Here is a 20006-nt window from a genome sequence, read left to right on the forward strand (position 1 = left end):
GGTCATTTAATAAACTTTCAGGACAAAAGAGGGGGTGCACACCTCTGCATCCACCAATGCTGATTATGTATATCCACAACATAATAACCAGCACTTACAGTATTTATTTACCATGGAAACACTGCTACAATGCTAGCAGGTTGACACCACCATTGTTGCATTAATGAATTCTGTATTTGCCTTTCCTCCCAAAAGCATGTCCTCACCAACTTCTCCCCTAACTTTAGTGAGTGACTGAGTTTAGTTGTACGCCACACTCAGCAATATTCCAGCTATATGGCAGTGGTCTGTAAATAATCGAGTCTGGACCAGACAATCCAGAGATCAACAGCATCTGCATCGATCTATGCAATTGGAATACAATGACATGTGTCAACCATGTCAGTGAGCCTTACCACCCGATCCTGTTAGTTGCCTTTTATGACAAGCATGGGCTACTGAAGATCAATTCTAACCTGGACCTTCACATGTTGCACCTAACTGTAAAGTAATCTCTATAAGTGCTAATCTCTAATATTTACCAGACACTATTTTCTTGTATATATTGCAATTTCTTCTTACATATAACATTGCAGTGTAGAAGGTATACAACAGGTAAATAACAAAAGTATATTAGTCTAATCCACATGTTAAGTAAGTGAGTATCTAACATTTCATCTCCAATAGCAAATTAATCTTGGATATTGTTTTAGAAAGTGACCCACTTTAAATTTTCTATGTGAGTGAGTGTGAGTGAGTTTAACGCTGCTTTTAGCAATATTCCAGTCATATCACAGAGGAGGACACCAGAAATGGGCTTCACACATTGAACCAAAGTGAGGATAAGAGTCAGGTCTTTGGCGGGATGAGCGAACGCTTTAACCACTGAGCTACCCCACCGCCCCTAAATATTCTACATACTCAGCTTGCTTATTATGGTAAACACAGGACATTCAGTGTATGATTGCATAACGGGTAACAGGCACAGAGAACTAACTCCCTAATATCATACACTTATGCCAGTGAGTATCCTATTTCAGCATCAAAATATTTTTTCTCTGAAACTGGCTGTCCAAGAATATTTGATATAATTATCCCATTTTTATGAAGAATTTCAATCTAGAATTAACTCTTATCGTTCAAACAAAAGGTCTGTTTTAGTGACATGATTTTCACCTCAATTTTGGGTGTTATAGCAACGGAATCTGGTTTAGCAGACAGTTTATTGTCTGTAAACAATATTTTATACACACACTTGTCATTTATTTTATGGACTGACACTGAACACCTGAGTATAGCCCTCGTTTAAACAAAAAAGGCATTTTCATGGAAGCCGTTGGGTTCAAATTCTTCTCTAAGCTACATAATGTCTCAAGCTACTTTGACTTCAATTATTAACAACACACATTAACACATCACACAAGGAAGTAAACTGCATTCTGCCAACACAACAATATCTGCACACATCACTTGTTTACACTGGAAGACAACACAAGCACCTGCTCCACATGCTGGGACAGTGTCAAATGTACTATGGGATTTACTTTGGATTTTTCATCTGTAGTGTTTTAAATCTGAACAACCACTGGGTTAAACTTTATCACAATGCAAAATTTACAACCACAAATGTTTGAATGTACTAATGATCTATAAATTTTTCTTTGCATAATAACAGAATGATCAAGGCGGATGCTTTCCACATTGAAAGCAAATATGGAGGTAGGATAAAGGCCCTTATATCCCACTGAATATTGAAAATTTTAGTGTTGCAAAAACTCTGTAATTGGGTTGATGATTAGTTTGGGTTTTTCTAAAAATGCAGAATTTTGCTTCAGGTACTTTCAAAAGCAAAAGATTTGCTATAATGAGCAATAAATTATGTTTTTTAGTTCAAGGTGAAATATATCCGTGAAAAGCTTGATTCAAAGTTTGTATTGTATTAATAACTATCTTTTAACTTTTAATCAGTCATAAAATTGGTTCGTGAAGGTTATAAAAAAAATCAGTCTTTTGGCACCTTTGAGCCATAGATACACATTTTGCATGGTTATATGTCAAAACCATGATATCAGGAAGATTTGAGAGACAAAAGAGCCTTTATCATACCTGTCTGCTATCAATATAATAGGTCTAGCATTTACCTGCTGTATGTGAAGTGCTTTACAGGTCAAAGCAAATTTTAAATATTCTGCACAAAGTATACATGTATCTGAGCAATTACCAATTTAGGAATGCCTTATTCTGCTATAAATTATCCATACATTTTACACTGTCCCATGTCACTACGATAACAGTCTATACAGAATGTCCACGAAGAACACTAAACACATGCAATACTGTACTGTATAAACACATTGCTCTGATAAGCTCTTAGTGCCCCCAACCAACTTCCCTTTAATCTTCATTCAAATTCCAAACTATGCATGTACATATACTGGGAAGGTACCAGGAAGACATTACTGAAACAATGGATATTATAACACACCCCAGTGGTGTGAATTTTAAATGTATTTATATACTCGTTTCTGATTGGTTACTGAATTTCATGTCTATGTACCACTCTAACAGATAAAGCAAAATATAAATACCATGCTGGGAGGGCTGAACTTCTCACAAATGTGAACACAACGATCAGGTTATATTATTTGCAAGTTATCGAGTATATCCAAATATAATGAAAGGGTGATAACTCTGGATGTGTTTCTGTTGTCTGCTAGCTTTTCAGATATCTGTGATAAGATTCACAAACTGTCCCAATGGGTGTGATGCACTCTGTGTTTACACTACCAGACTACCAGCTCGGGGCACATCACCAGGTATCTCACACCATATAACCCCTTGAAACCGGTCAGTAACTATGAATATCACCCTGTCACTTCTATGGATTTCTGTTGACCACTAATACCGTAGCAATACTATAATCATAACAAATGTTGCTTGAGCTAAATTTTAGGAGGTTTTAATGTATATTGCAACAAAAATACATTGCAACTGAGATTGACAAACACAGTATTTATTTCCATAAACAAATAATTAATTAAGTCACTTCCACTAAGGGATCTTCTCTTCCTGATTGGGTGATAATAAAATGAACTGGTTTTTGTGCTGACTGATCTCCTGATTTTGTATTGTCAATATTTTTGTGCATCAATGATATAAGCAAGCACTGAGAACTTTTTATTGCTGACATATTTATTTATAAGAATAAGACTCAAAGTTTTGCATCTGTGGAGGTATAAATGTTTAGGGCCACTGAAACATATACATGCAATGACACAAATAATTTAAGATAATATTTTTCATGTGAATTTAGTGTGATGTTGATCCAACAATAGAGTACATGTGCTGCTGTCTCAACTTATAGTTACAGGGAAATCGAAGTTTTTACACTTTCTCAAACACAGAAATGAACAAAATAAAGAATAACACATGAACAATGAGGAATAATCTGTCCCTCATTACATAATGTTGAAAGTTGTCTTACAAAATTAATTTGCAGTAATCCATAATTTCAACGTGCTCACAAGTTATTCTCTGAATAATCTACACTGGCACTAGTCACTGTTGGAAAGACATGTATTGGTCTGCAAGGAGCTAACTAAATTATGTACATAAAGTGCCATTGTTCACAGAGAAGAAAGCATGAAACACTGTATATACAGTTTTGTTTTTTGATCATTTCGATGTATCGTCTTCACAGATTTACATGAATACTGATTCTAAATCATCCAATGTAACAACAGAACACAACAGTACAGATTTGATTATGAGTGGTAACAATACCATATAAGCTGTATATGTTTCTGAAATAACATATATGAAAGTAACACACAAAAAAGGAAAAGATCAAAACTGTTTTTCATGTACCCTTTTGACAATCATCAGTCAACATATTACACAAATAAACTAAAGCCAAATTCATAAACATTTCAAACACTTACAAAGAAATGAACATATACTGAGAGAAACAAATAAAGGAACACAGGAAAATTCAAGCATTCCTTTAATATTGTCAAGTTGTCATCACCAGCTTTGAATAGTGCTGTGGGAAGAAATCTGAGAATAAACGAAGGAACACTGCCATGAAGTGGTGTTCCCTTATTTATTTCCCACAGTATATGTAGTAATTATATAAATTATTTATATACACCACAAAGAGAGGACAAACTTGAAAATAGCTTTATAAAATGTCAACATAATATTTTTTAACCAAATTCCATTTCTCCTTTAAAAGAAGAACTGATATGTAAACAAATACCAGTAAAGGAACAATCTTTGACTTCATGCAAGAACACCAAGGTCAAGCACCTGTTTGGCACTATGTCAGGACAGCTGGACAACTGTTACCCCAAAATATACGCTCAACATCAAACAACACTTAGTATGGAAACAAAGCTAACTTACTACTAACTGTATGAAATGCATTTGTGAATTGTTGGAGAAATTCATGTCGTTTGTTAGTACACAGTGGACAACGAGGAGAGTTCTATGGATCCTTGTTAGTTCGTCTGGGCATAGTTCAAGAAACCGATAAACCAGTGATTGTTTGCAGTTGAATGCTTCAGTTGAGACTATATTTAAAAGTAGTTGTCCATCTACTATCATTTATATTTTTAACATCGTCTCACCATAATGGAGTTCAACTCCATTTTGTGATCACATGACAAAGGACTTGCTAAAGTACAAATTGGACACAATCAATCTCATCGTCTACTGATCTTGATAAACATAACTGACCACAGACACTCCTATCATAACTTGATAAGCATAACAAGTTAACATCCTTAAAATACTACTTGGATGATGACAAGGTATATGAGTGCAGAAAACCCAAAATCATGGACCATTTCATCAGTATAGCATGTTCTGTGTCATGTCAGTGAGTGAGTGAGTTAAAATTACCGTCACATCAGCAATATTTCAGCCATATCGTGACGAGGGTTTACCTATAAGAAATATCTGTCCCAAAGGACAGTAAAACACTAGCAAGTTATCACAATTTCAGTCTAAAACCTAACCTTTTCAAATTTGTAACAGAATCTTGCAGACCAGAATAATGAATGCTTTGTCAAAAGTCGTGACTAGTATCATATTCAAGGGGAAGTTGTCTCCCCTGTATTCCAAAGCGCCCTGATTACCCTGGTTCTAGTGAGTGAGTGAGTCAGCAAGTATGGTTTTACGCCGCTTTTAGCAATATTCCAGCAATATCACGGCAGGGGACAGCAGAAATAGGCTTCACACATTGTACCCATGTGGGGAATCGAGCCCAGGTCTTCTGCGTGACGAGCGAACGCTTTAACCACTAGGCTACCCCACCGCCCCTACCCTGGTTCTACTGTACCATAAACGCATTGCTATTATTTACAATACAACATGCATCAAAAATACAACACTTAAGTATATTTACATGTGACAATGGATCATCTGTCTTTAATAATTAAACTAAGGACATGTATAAGATAAGAGATGTATAAACATGATTAACAGACTACAAGTCATCCCATTCTAAAAATATATCTATTTTGGAACTCATCCATCTTGTTCCAGTTCTTTAACAATGTGTAAAAAATGCTAGTTCCCATCGTGCATAGATGATTAAAATGATTATTCATTCACACAAAACCATTTTTGGTTTCTCTTTCACTTAACAATCTATTACAAATGGCAAGTCTCTTTCATCATAACACCATATCATCTTAGCTCAATACTATACAAATCTTTCTATAGTGGCACATGGAGGTGTCCAATAATCCATCATTATAACATATTAAATAACAAACTGACTTTGACTATGTGTGAGTCTATAAATAATATCACCTACCTCTACTGGTCAGAGTTAAAATAAAGTGACTACTGGTGGGCACAGAAATTTTTGAAAATTTTGACACTGGTCTTGTGTGCAGCAAAACTGCTGAACAATTTTCAAACATGTGGGGAATCCAACCCAGGTCTTTGGTGTAACAAGCAAGCCAGCACCTTAGCCACTTGGCTACCCTACACCAACCCTGTAGGAGCTATGGCAGCGTAGCTCTAAGATCAGACTGAGGCCTTGAAAATGAACAGATTTCTCTGATCCCATGTTGTGTATGCATGCCAAAACAGACTGAGCAAAGAAACAAAGAGCAGAGGTTAAAACATTTATCTTTCACATTCCATAGGAGAGGTGGTTTTCCTCGCATACGTAAATTGATGAAATGACTATGTCAATACTCTTCCATTCATACTGACTAGATTGAAGTGAATTAAATAACAATTTCAACAGGAAGCAGGCACAATAACCTGACTTAAATGACTAAACAAATATGATCCAGGACTTGGTGTAAAGTCAGTCACCTGAACTAAAACAATCAGCAAGGAATCATTAACACAAGTTTTACAAGCAAATGTCTAAAATATACTTATGAATTAATCTATCTATAAATAAAGTATAATATGGCAACTTAAATTCTCTAAAAATATGTTAGGGGTAAAGTTAATGAAAACCGCTTAAAACAGATAACAAATCATGTTCCTCAAGACAGGAAAATATGTTGTATATATATTGTAAGAAAGTTGTCTCAGTAATGTGTTTACACATTTTCTGATTACAGGGTAATACTCTCTGCAATATCAACTCTCAACACAAACAAAGTATTTACAAAGTAAAAACAGGACAAATGACTTCAACAAAAGCACCATGAAACTCAACCTGTCCTATCCATCACTGTACAGCATTTCTGTGGAACTGATGTAGATATCCAAAAGCACTCTAATGTCCCACAGGAGTATGTTTCATTCTCAAAACTGGCTTGCAATTGTTCAGTAAAATGAATTCAGGACAACTTGTAACCCTACAACACAGATATGATCTTCATGTCGAAGTTATCACTGACTGACTGACTGAGTTTGATTTTACGCCGCTTTTAGCAATATTCCAGCAACATCACGGCGGGGGACACCAGAAATGGGCTTCACACATTGTGCCCATGTGGGGATTCGAACCCGGGTCTTCGGTGTGACGAGCCAACGCTTTAACCATTAGGCTACCCCACCGACCCCGAAGTTATCAAGATGCTCAGGAACCATTTTTTCCATCTGACAATACGTTATTTTCTGAATACGCTTGATCTCCATGACAGGCCCATCTTAAAAAACAGTGTTAGGAAGGGACAACAGACCTAAACGTTAAATCATTTTTCTTTTTATGGGCGTGATGTGAGTATGCATTACTTAATACAATGCATATTAAATTAAAAGTATCATATTGAATAATTTTTTAAGCAACGATTGTGAAATGATATAACTTGAGACACACAAGAATTAATTATTTGAGATTTGCACAACGCCCACAATGAAATTTTTTTTTTTTTCATGATGATACGGCTAATATAAGCCGGGTTGTATCGAGATATGATTCTGTAAAGCTGTACCATCACATCCATTATCAACCTCACATAACCCAACATTTGCCATACATGGTCATCTCAACCTCACATAACCCAACATTTGCCATACATGGTCATCTCAGAAATACCAAATTTTCTGACACACGTAAAAGTAGCACTAAAATTCTGAGTTAATAGCTGGAAGCTGGAATACATTTTCTAGCAGTTCTACCAATACTTGCCTTTAGTATCAAACAATCATTGCCTGTTCTAAAATGTTGTCCTACTTGTCTGCCACATTTCACAAATTTTGAAAATGTTAATATTCATGATATAGTGAGGCCAAGATGTTTTATGAAATATTCAAAAAAATTACAACCAAGAAACATATTTTCTTCCTACCATCTTCATCATGTGTGGATCCTTTGTAATCTTTGAAACAGGCAAGCTTCAAATATATTAGCAAACACGTCTCAGAACAGGTTAAACTCTCTCTGGTTTCTTGCAACATTTGCTATTGTATTGACTTTTTCTTGCCAAACAACAACATTATCACACTTGAATTGACTAATACTATGGCTGGTTCCCTAAGAATGGAATTCAAATGAACCTCCAGAAATAGTGTTTTACATGATATGATGTTGAATATCTACAGCAACGATGGTGATTGGTTACACGCCTTTAAGATCCTCATTAAACTTGTTTCTTTTCCTTCACATGAATCTGAAAAGAGAAATAACATATGAGTGGAAATCGTTACATCGAAAATTAGGGTTGTCACGATTCAACAATTTATTGAAGCAACGAAATAATTTCCTAACAGTAATACTGAGCGAAGTTTAGTTTTACGCTACTTTTAGCAATATTACAGCAACATCATGGTGATGGACACCAGAAATGGGCTTCACACATTGGACCCAAGTGGGGAATGGAACCTGGGTCTTCCGCGTGACGAGCAATTGCTTGAAGCACTAGACACAGTGTAACTTCAACTGTGGTGTCACTGAAATGTTAGTGTATGTTACAAAGTAAGGGAAACATGTACAGACTGTACGTTCCCCCAAAAGATTTTTGGTTATAGACAAATGTATTATTCATACTGTTTAGTATCCATTTTACTTTTATGAAAAACAGTTGGCATGGTGACTGTTTGTTGACAAAGTATGAAATTATATCGGTAGTTTTTACAGGCACGTTTGAACAAACAAACACATGCTTACATATTTTCTCCCCAATCCACTTGTAATTTAGTTTTTAAAACACTTTTCAAGGCCATAATTCTAAAGAAAACACACACAGGGTTTTCAATTTCTAATGGCTCATGTTCATTTCAAGAAGAGTGAGTGAGTGTGTGAGTTGGGTTTTACCCAGCTTTTAGAAATATTCCAGCAATATCACGTTACCAGAAATGGGCTTCACACATTGTACCCATGTGGGGAATCAACCCGTGTCTTCAGCATGATGAGCAAACACTTTAACCACGGGGCTAACATACTGCCCCTCTCAAGAAGGTGAGGTGGTGAGGTGAAATAGGGTTTATCGTCGTGCTTGAGAATATTTCGCTCATATGACGACATGCATGCGTGTGTATGTGTATGTGCAGCTGCTTGTACTAGCCCAGACTGAAGCTGGTTTTATAGTGCTAGCCAATTGAGATACCATGCCACAGTGAAGCAAGAATACCCCACTAAGACACATTATACTGACTCCAAGCCGACCAGTCCTTGTTGTACCCATTAATGCCGAGCGCCAGGCATGACGCGGTCGGGGATCGGACGCTGTAACCACTACACCACTGTGCCGGTTCCTTTCAAGAAGAGTTTGTGGTGAGTTGGTGCTATTTTGCTGATCTCTTCACACACAATTTGCCAAAATGACATTTTACCATGACAAGTACATTCTTTATCCAGCAGGCTACCCCATCACCCCTGAACTCTGCTGGATAACTCAACCGCTAGTGTTGGAATCAATAACAACATAACACCACATTACAAATCTTACAATAGCACAGAAAACTTCTCACCTCACTAATAACAAGCCAATGATCACTGTCTGACTGGAAGTGAATACGTAATACTGCTATCTTCCCCAGATCTTCTGGGACATCTCCTTCACAAACTCCATGTTCATCAAACACCCCAAGGATGTAGTAACCTTCTTCTTTGCCATGCTTTTCCCCGAGAGGGAAGTCCAGCTTTGGAAGGTGGACTGGTTTTTCTGGAGGAGTTTCCGGAAGAACTTCAATTGTGCCGTCATAGACTCGGTCATCAGAATGGTCGGTGTTACCAGTTCGGAATAGAAACCTGAAATGAGAAGATAGTGATGAGTTTTATCACCTGTTATCTTAGAAATGAAGCAGAAACTTTATGGGAGGCAACTTCTTAAGCCATCACTCTTAGCTTGATGACGGTTGTATGAATCTACATCAAAATGTCACTCCATGCAATAAACAACAAGTTGTCATCCATAAGGTTGTAAACTTCATTTTTGACACACCAATTTCTAGAAAACCGATCAAATAAGTACCTTATGATCAGTTCAAGTACCTTACTGCAACCCAATCATGCTTGATATAGTTCTAAAGTAATGGGTGCAAAGCACCTTAACATAAACAAACCATCATCTAGCAATAAGGCGACAAACATCCACTTTGCATCTCAATCTGCGTTTGTCCAATCAATAGTTGATGTTTGAGGTTTGATCTACTATGTTTGAGCAAGAGGACCACTTAATCAGTCCTTACGACATCTGACTCACATGCACAATACAATATAACAATGGAATCTAATGACTCACCTTTCCAGTAGGATTGGAGGATTGAGCTTGACGTCGATGACATCGCCTTGTGTGGGACTTGTGGCCCAGTAGAAGGTTTCACCTATGTAGGCCTTTACAAGGGTATACTTCTGGTAGGTCTTCAGGGAGGAAGCAAGAGTGGCAGCAGGATTCACATGGGCACGGTATAAACCTTGCTTGCCAAAGTCCTTGTCCTGAAACATAAACCACACAGTCGTGTTTTGTAGTTAATGAACATGTACACGCTATTATGAAAGATTTTGGGCTTGTACCTGAGTTGATGATGGCACCGTCTCCTACTGACAACAATAGGGTTCTTCTGTGTAATATTACTTTAATACATAATATCACTTCAACCTTTCAATTTTCAGTAAACTATGTTTTGAACCAATGATGGAATTATAACAAGAAGACAAAGTCATCAATATCCCCCGCAATGGCAAAATACTCTTGATGATTATGTCTACGAGGTATGATTATGTCAAATATTTAGGTGTGTATAGAAAAGTGGAAGGAGAGTATTGAAAGGTTTTTAAAGTTCTGCTCCAGAAAGGAGCACTATCACCAATTCCAAAACTACCAAAAAGGAACCAGTACACCACTAGACTAATCTATGTGTCAAGTTTGGTGAAGAAATAGTGAACGGTTTTAGAATTTAGCTCCGGAAAAGTGAACTACCACCAATTTCAGGCAAAGTCAACTTGTTGCCATGGAAAAGCCAAAAATATTTTATTCAAAATTTCAAAACTACCAAAAGGCACCAGTACAGCACCAGATCTATCTATGTGTCAAGTTTGGTGAAGAAATAGTGAACGGTTTTAGAGTTCTGCTCCGGAAAAGAGCACTACCACCAATTTCAGGCTAAGTCAAATTTGTTGCCATGGAAATGCCAAAAATATTTTATTCACAATTCCAAAACTACCAAAAGGCACCAGTACACCACCAGACCAATCTATGTGCCAAGTTTAGTGAAGAAATAGTGAACGGTTTTAGAGTTCACCTCCGGAAAAGAGCACAACCACCAATTTCAGGCTAAGTCAAATTTGTTGCCACGGTGCCATGGAAATGCCAAAAATGTTTTATTCAGAATTCCAAAACTACCAAAAGGCACCAGTACACCACCAGATCTATCTATGTGCCAAGTTTGGTAAAGAAATAGTGAACGGTTTTAGAGTTCTGCTCCGGAAAAGTGAACTACCACCAATTTCAGGCTAAGTCGAACTTTTGGCCATGGAAACGCAAAAAATGTTTTATTCAGAATTCCAAAACTACCAAAAGGCACCAGTACACCACCAGATCTATCTATGTGCCAAGTTTGGTGAAGAAATATTGAACAGTTTTAGAGTTCTGCTCCGGAAAAGACAAATGTGCACGGACGGACGCACGCACGCGCACGCATGGACGGAGTCCATTTTAATACCCCCGCAAAACGCGTTGCGGGGGATAACAAACTAATGGATATAATAAATTGTGTTTATTGTCCTGGCAATTGCTGTATATGTCAGTTAAATGTGCGTAACAAACTCGGGTTATAATGAACTATAATCAGCGGTCAACATAAACCTTAACATAAGGAATTTGGGTCTTAATTTTCCCATAACTATTCTAACTGACACTCTTTCACCAGAGTTATGAAGACTATTCTGTAGGACCTGTGGGATTGTGTGTTTGTTATATCGCATAACACAGCAATATCTTATATAGGACTTTTAGGACTTCAGTCCTGCCCCACAACGAAGCACATGTGATATATGTGGTCTCACCTTAGGCAAGTGAGTTTGTTAAAAATTGCCTCTGTTGGCAATGGGTACCCAGTGGGATAAAGTCATGTGACTATAACCCTCTAACGCCTAACAGGTAGCTTGGGTTATAGTTACATAGAAATAATAATCAGATTGTTTGGGTGCTTCGAGCATGCATTATGCATGGAGCAATGCATATGATAAACAGACTATTATCATTATTAAACCAGTCAACCAAATATCTCATCATGCAACCTATTCTCTAAACACTGTTGAGGACTTTTCCAAATGTTGTGTGGCCATGGTGGCCCTGTGTTCAATACAGTACCTTCAGTTTCTGCACTTTCCCCTTGAGAGATGATGTGATGCCAACATGCTGGAATAGAGACGGTTTGAATCTACGTCGCACTTGAAGCTTCATTCTGTTACAGTGTTTCTGTAAAAAAGAGAATGGATCAATTTATTCATTTTGTAACTGCTAAGACATATTTTTAATTGAGACAACTTATAATTTTCCAATTCATCTGAAGTGAACAATGTTTTATCGATTTTATTATAAAATATAAAAAAATATTTTTGGAATTCATACCACATGTCTGCTGTAAATTATATATTACTCCTCTGGAGCCATTCTGTGGTTATTGCAACCTTAAGAATCTTTCTTAAGGACACAAAGTATCTCCCGCTGTCTGCATTGCCCAGGCTTTATAGGCCACCATGATGAAGCAGGACAATAGTTAGCTGTGGTTTTAAACACATTTACTCACTCATCCCGTTTCACAAAGCCTTGTTTGTTAAACGGTTGTAAATCCTAATTCAACAAAGACATGAGATAGTACAAGTTACCTAAGTTTACGACACATGAAGATCTGCCTTAGAACTCATCTTCAGTAACCCATGCTTGTCTTAAGAGGCGACTAACGGGATGTCAGGCTCATTGACGTGGTTGCATAGATCGATGCTCATGCTGTCGATCACTGTATTGTCTGGTCCAGACTTGATTATTTATAGACCACCGCCATACAGCTGGAATTTTGCTGAGTAAAACTAAGTTTAGTCTGTAGAGTGAAATATATCGAGATGTGGTAACTCACATGATCCTTTTCAGGGCTGCACACCTTGACCTGCAGAAGATGGTCCAGGAGCCAGTCAATTGGCTTCTCCGCATAGAACATCAGAAAGAACTCAACCACAAGTGGGATGTCTGCTGACTTGAACATTTTTCCTTAAAACAACAACAGAGCTCACTCAATGCTTGAAATATTCTATGTTTGCCAAAGTATTAGAACAACAATGATCATGAAAGTATTCAACAACAAGTGTTTGCCACTAATAGACTGGTGTCCGCATGATCCACCAATGTAGGCTGTCACCAAATTTGAAGACACTGGGTACAACAGTGCATGAGATATTATGTTAACAAGAACCGGGACATACGTATGGACAGATGGATGCTGCTGAATACACAGTCCATCGTTCCGTATTGTGGCGGGGTCAATAAGGGTTGAATGAAAACAACTGATGCTTGATGAAAACATATAAGTTCAATGTTTATGTGTAGAAGGGTAAATGCTCAAATAAATGGTCACACAAAATCAACTTCCTTGATATCTAAATGTTTTATACAGTCTACCCCATGAAATCAATGCCCAGACAAAAAAACATTTTCTCATTTTGACAAGGTTACAAATGTACCCTGGTGTGTACAGGCTGAATAGTGATGAGGTGAGGTGAAATTGGGTTTTATAGTGCTAGCCCACTGAGATACCATGCCACAGTGAAGCATGAATACCCCACTCAGACACATTATACTGACTCCGAGCCGACCAGTCCTTGTTGTACCCATTAATGTCGAGTGCCAGGCAGGGACCAACAAGTACCATATTTTAACGTCCTTGGTATGACGCGGATGGGGATTGAACCTGCGACCTTCCGCTCTCTGGGTGGACGCTCTAACCACTACACCACGGAGGCGGTCGGCTGAATAGTGAATGTATTGAACAAGGAAGCTGATTACAAGCTAGAACCATAAACAGGAGCACTTTCAACAGAATAAAACATTCACACAGAATCAAAAAATAATTTGCAGAATGGGTACATTTAAAAAAAATTCAGAATGCCCAAAGAGAAAAAAAAACTTCCTGAGTGCCGTTCCACTAACCGATCTTAGCCCTATGCCAATCGTAAACCCCTAAAATCCCAATCTTAGCATGACGTTAAGATCGGCATACCATTCCACTAACCAATCTTACCCAAGTCAATCGTAAAGTTAAGATTCAAAGTCTAAGTTGCTCATGACCAACTTAGGATAGCTAAAATCAATCGCAGAGAAACCAAAATGGTGGCTTTCCTATTCTATGTGAAAAATAAGAGCGAGCATTTCACCGTGAGCGTCCCCTAAAATACCCCATGAAATGAATTTGTATATTTCTGTAATGTAAACAAACACTGCACTGAAGCCTTACATATGTCAGGCCAGTCTGACCACTGTCGTCATGGGAACACAATCGAGCAAGTCGGTGTAACGCATTTGTACAACAATATTACAACATCATAGTTAAGAATAGGGACACCCATGAAGTGAACAATGTTCTGAAACAAAAACCTACAAATATGTTTGATTTCACTGCGCTTATTTGGTGGAGGATTCTAAAGGCAGGCCGCGTGTTATTCAAGACCACTGACAGAATCTAGATACGTTATAGAGGATGCCTCGTCACGCCTTGTTTATTCTGATTGACAAGGTTCAGGCACATAATAAAAGCTCTGACACAATTGACATTTTGTAAGTCCAGACTTAAAACCTGTTCTCAGTATATTACTTATAAGCTCGGTTATAAATACTCTCGTGTAAATTATCTGTACATAGCGCTTTGAGCATGCCCCAGGATGTGGAATAGGCGCACTATAAATATGCATACAGTATATATTTATGTATATTATTATTATATTATGCCTGATACCCAGCGTTCACACACACTTGCACCTGAAACCAAGGTGCTCACTACCCTAATATTTTGCTCTAGTTTTTTTCTCCACGTTTACACTTGGTTGGAAAAATACCCATGAAGGCCCAAATTAGAATATTGAACTTCAATAACCCATGCTTGTCGTAAGAGGCCACTAACGGGATTGGGTGGTCAGGCTCGCTGACTTGGTTGACACATGTCATCGGTTCCCAACTGCGCAGATCGATCCTCATGCTGTTGATCACTGGATTGTCTGGTCCAGACTCGATTATTTATAGCTAAGATACATAGCGTTCACTAACATGAACGCTCATGTTAGTGAACGCTATGCATCTTAATTAAATAGATTATTTACAGATTGCCGCGATATAGCTTGACTATTGCTGAGTGCGGCGTAAATCTAAACTCACTCACTCACTCAATTGGTTCGTGAACTACTTCCATCATTTGCTAGACTTTGCAAAGGGAAATAAATCGTGCCTCGCTATCCTCTATCACTCTAACGAAAGAGTCTCCATCTAAGCTTGGATCGGATCGTAAGATCGGGACCGGCTACGATCGGCCTAAGATCGGTCAGTGAAACGGGTATAACTTTTAGCTAAGACGATTGTAAAATTGGCGTAACTTGCTAAGATTGATCTTAGTTAAGATCGGTTAGTGGAACGGCACCCTGGTCTTTTGGAGAACTTTGAGTTAAGATCAAATAAAAATTATATTATAAAGAAAATTATCCTGAGTACCTGATGCTCTGTTTTGTGTGATCTTTATTGAATGTGGTCAGTGTGTATACTAATCAAAATAGGTTGGTTGGTTTGTTTGTTGTTTAACACCAATATTCCATCTATATGGTGGCGGTCTATGAATAATCGAGTCTGGGCCAGAAAATCCGGTGACTGGCATCATGAGCATCTATCTGTGCAAATGGGATACATTGACATGTGTCAACCAAGTCAGCATCTGACAACCCGATCCTGTTGGTCGCCTCTTATGACAAGCATGGGTTGCTGAAGACCAATTTTAACCCGGATTTTCACGGGTCCTCAAAATGGTGTGAAGAACATATTAATATTCAAATTTCTCAAGTTAATCGGTCATGACATCATATGAAACAAGTGTTTGCCACTGATATGCTACTGATAATGTCCCCTGCCGCTAAAGAATGGAATATTTATAACACATTTACTCCTTTTTTGGGGGAGGGGTCACATACAAGATGCCTGAAATGACTGGTGTCTGCATAATCACCCAATGTAGGCTGTCAACACAATTGAAGACATTGGGTGCAATGTTTTATGAGATATCGCGTTAACAAGAGTTTGAAAAGTGGTCAAAGTGTCATGGTGACCTTGAAGATAAGGTCAAGGTCACCCAAATCAACTGGTGTCTGGGTAATCCCCCAATGTAGGCTGTCACCAAATTTGAAGACATTGGGTACAACAGTTCATGAGATATTGCGTTAACAAAAATCGGATGAACATACGGACGCCGCTGAATACATAGTCCCCCGTTCTACGTTGCTGCGGGGGACAAAAAAAAGTGGTCCTGAACATCTTTGGAGCAGTATATGGAATCTTTTCCTACATTTGCACAGAACACTATGGTACCCAACAAGGAATATGAATGTGTTACTATTTTCTTCTTTGTTTCAATATTCCAGCACCTACCTATAAATCCAAGGGCAGAGAACTCTAGTAGGAGCCAGTCGTCGGTTTTTGCTGATATGCAAATGACTTCATAATTGACAGGTACCCTGGTTTGGCCATGACATCATCCTCCAGCTGAATGAAAGTTCAAAAGTATATTACTTTCAATATCACCTTACGACAAAACAGATTAACATGGCTATGTTACAACCGGACAAATACTGATCATGCTGATGCGTAACATCTCTATTCAGGGTGGAAAACATACCTATGTATTTATCTGTACTAACAATAGGTCTTAAAGTGATATATACTTGTTGGTATTGATCCTAGTAGAAATAAACGAAAATGAGACAAATTATCCAGTTGTCTACCAGCTGAAAAATACCCATGCTTTGTTTATCATGCCACAAGTATTAATAAAGATGTACATAAGTTATATTCATTTAAAATTTCTATCTGGTAGACATCGTAAAAACACAAAATCAATTTGTTATAATTTGACATGTGATTCCAAACTGGAGTGTGATATGCCGTTTCATTTACATTACAACATAATTAAGCACAAATAACACGCAAACAGTCCTGCTGGTTTAATGTAAAAGGAAAGGTGAAAAAGGTGTGTCCGTTTGTACATGTCCAAACTTAGGCCGGTTTTGTAGGTATCCCACCGAGATACCATGCCGCAGTTTTACAAGGATACCAAAAATCAGCAAGCTGTGAATGGGTACCCAGTGGAGTGAGTGAGTGAGTGAGTTTAGTTTTACGCCGCACTCAGCAATATTCCAGCTATATGGCGGCGGTCTGTAAATAATCGAGTCTGGACCAGACAATCCAGTGATCAACAGCATGAGCATCGATCTGCACAATTGGGAACCGATGACATGTGTCAACCAAGTCAGCGAAACTGACCACCCGATCCCGTTAGTCGCCTCTTACGACAAGATAGTCGCCTTTTTATGGCAAGCACATGGGTTGCTGAAGACCTATTCTACCCCGGATCTTCACGGGTCGGGTACCCAGTGGAATAATGTGACAGTCAACAGTCTACCGCCTCACAGTCAGCTTGGTAACCAGGGCAAAATGTCTGTGCTTTGTGTGTAATCTATCCTTAATGGCTCTGAGCATCTCTGAGGTGAGATTAGGCACTGTTCAAATGTATTACAGTCGAACCCCGTTTACTCAGACCCCGTATATCCAGGAAGCCCGCCTTTCGGATGATTTTTAGGTGAAATGAAACTTGCCTTCAGTAATTGTACCTAGCTTTTCCGGGCTCAGATGGAGAATTTTCAAACCATTCCCATAGATTTCCATTGAAAAATGATCCAGTTATCCGGACGGAAAGATCTGTGCATATGTGCACATGTATGTTTCACGTCAGTATTGTTTACCGCACGAATAAAAATATTCATTGTTAATCTGTCGGCAGCCGTTTGATGTGAATTGATTAATTACTCATCAAAACACTAGGGAAACGTATATTTTAAGTTAGACAAATTATGCTGGTGACAAGCTGACCAGTGCTTGTTTCAATTCCCTTTATGACAACAATAGTAGTTATCACTGGTAAAAACGATAGCACCACCAATATTTAGCTGTCATTACAAATGCCCTATTCCGTACACATAAGTGGTAAGCCCTCATTCAGAGATGCATTATCCTTATTACAGCAAGCAACTTCAAAACATAACACCTATGAGTGAGTGAGTGAGTGAGTTTAGTTTTACGCCGCACTCAGCAATATTCCAGCTATATGGCGGCGGTCTGCAAATAATCGAGTCTGGACCAGACAATCCAGTGATCAACAGCATGAGCATCGATCTGCGCAATTGGGAACCGATGACATGTGTCAACCAAGTCAGCGAAACTGACCACCCGATCCCGTTAGTCGCCTCTTACGACAAGATAGTCGCCTTTTTATGGCAAGCACATGGGTTGCTGAAGACCTATTCTACCCCGGATCTTCACGGGTCTAACACCTATGAAACCTCAATCAGTGATTTACCTGAAAGAAACATGTTAAACGAGCCAACAAAACAGAAAAGATCATAAGAAGCAAATTTGCCAACTGAAACTAGGCAAACAAAACCTGTGCTAGTAGGAAGTTAGACACTGATGTAGTATTAAAATATGTATTTAGAGTAAAAATATTATTTTATACTCACACTATTTCCTTCTCTCTCCCTTAACCTGAGATACTGTTGAAACATTCTGTGTTATATTCCCCAAGAACAGTAAAAACATCTCACCTGAACACACCCACTCACCACTGCACCGGCCTCCTACATGACCAGTGTCTGTGACTCCCACTATTTTGGTAATTGCCGAATATTAAATAAACATACTGAAGAGAAGTGATTGTTGGTGGGAGTACTTTAGTGTATGAGTCAGGTTAAGTATAAAATATTATTTTTACTTTAAAAAATACATATTTTTTCTTATCCTGACTCATCATTTGCTTGAATCCATCAGTAGGCAGAGGGCAACCACATAATTTTGAATTCATGTACTGTTCATTAACCCCTAGGAAACTTCCAATCTTTCTGAATCTTAACCAAGATCCTGAATCTTGATGAAAAGGGGTACCACCTTCTTTCGAAACAAAAGAAGTAAATCATAAAGCTTTTGTAGATTTGTAAGACTTGCATAGAATGTGATTCCAGTTGGTCTTCGATGATCCATATCTTGAGGGTAGGTAGTAAACTTAACCTAACTGTATCATGTCACTCATGCTTGGATAGATCACGGGATGCATGGGTTCTTGGTCATTGGTTACATGACAGTAGCCTGACTTCCACGGGTCTCTGTGATTGTGAGTGTGCTAAAGAGACATGGAAACATCCTAGCCCTAAGAATGATCTTCTGGAAATACTATCGACTTGGGAGGTGAGGTGAAATTGGGTTTAACAACGTGCTTGAGAATATTTAGCTCATATGACGACGTGCATGCGTGTGTATGTGTATGTGTATGTGCAGGCTGCTTGTATTAGCCCAGACTTAGGCTGGTTTTATAGTGCTAGCCCACTGAGATACCACGCCACAGTGAAGCATGAATACCCCACTCAGACACATTATACTGACTCCGAGCTGACTAGTCCTTGTTGTACCCATTAATGCCGAGTGCCAGGTAGGCACCAAGAAGTACCATATTTTAACGTCTTTTGGTATGACGCGGTCGGGGATCGAACCCGCGACCTTCCGCTCTCCGGGCGGACACTCAAACCACTACACCACGGAGGCGGTCCTATCAACTCGTGCTAAATTCTTATCTTCTACCTGTAAGTCCTATACTTCATATTGCTCGTTAGTGACGGAGCCTAATACTATATCCCTGCTTCATGCTAAGCGCAACAGGGGATAATACCTAATAGGTATGTTGCATAAATGGCCTAAAGAGATAACCCAAGTCTAATTTTGTGAAAAAACTGCATGATTTTGATAAGATGCCTTTGATCATAAAACACAGAAATTTCCCCCCAACCTAGCATTTGGGCGAAAATGGAGAGAGTGACA

At 38.4% G+C, this 20006-nt stretch overlaps 1 protein-coding gene across 1 annotated transcript in view; it reads right to left on the bottom strand.

The window, feature by feature from the left end:
* Nucleotides 1–1790: 1790 nt before the first annotated feature.
* The window catches only part of LOC124282247 (alpha-1,3-mannosyl-glycoprotein 4-beta-N-acetylglucosaminyltransferase A-like), a 56974-nt gene continuing 38758 nt past the window's right edge, over nt 1791–20006 (bottom strand). The window contains 7 exon segments of the mRNA XM_046718234.1: nt 1791–8066; nt 9367–9646; nt 10140–10333; nt 12210–12317; nt 12976–13106; nt 16515–16565; nt 16568–16628. Of these exon segments, the coding sequence (XP_046574190.1) occupies nt 8037–8066; nt 9367–9646; nt 10140–10333; nt 12210–12317; nt 12976–13106; nt 16515–16565; nt 16568–16628 (855 nt within the window). The 3' untranslated portion in view covers nt 1791–8036.

This window comes from Haliotis rubra, unplaced genomic scaffold, assembly GCF_003918875.1.
Source record: "Haliotis rubra isolate DU_JTF1 unplaced genomic scaffold, ASM391887v1 Scf1, whole genome shotgun sequence".
NCBI classification, from domain to species: Eukaryota; Metazoa; Mollusca; class Gastropoda; order Lepetellida; family Haliotidae; genus Haliotis; species Haliotis rubra.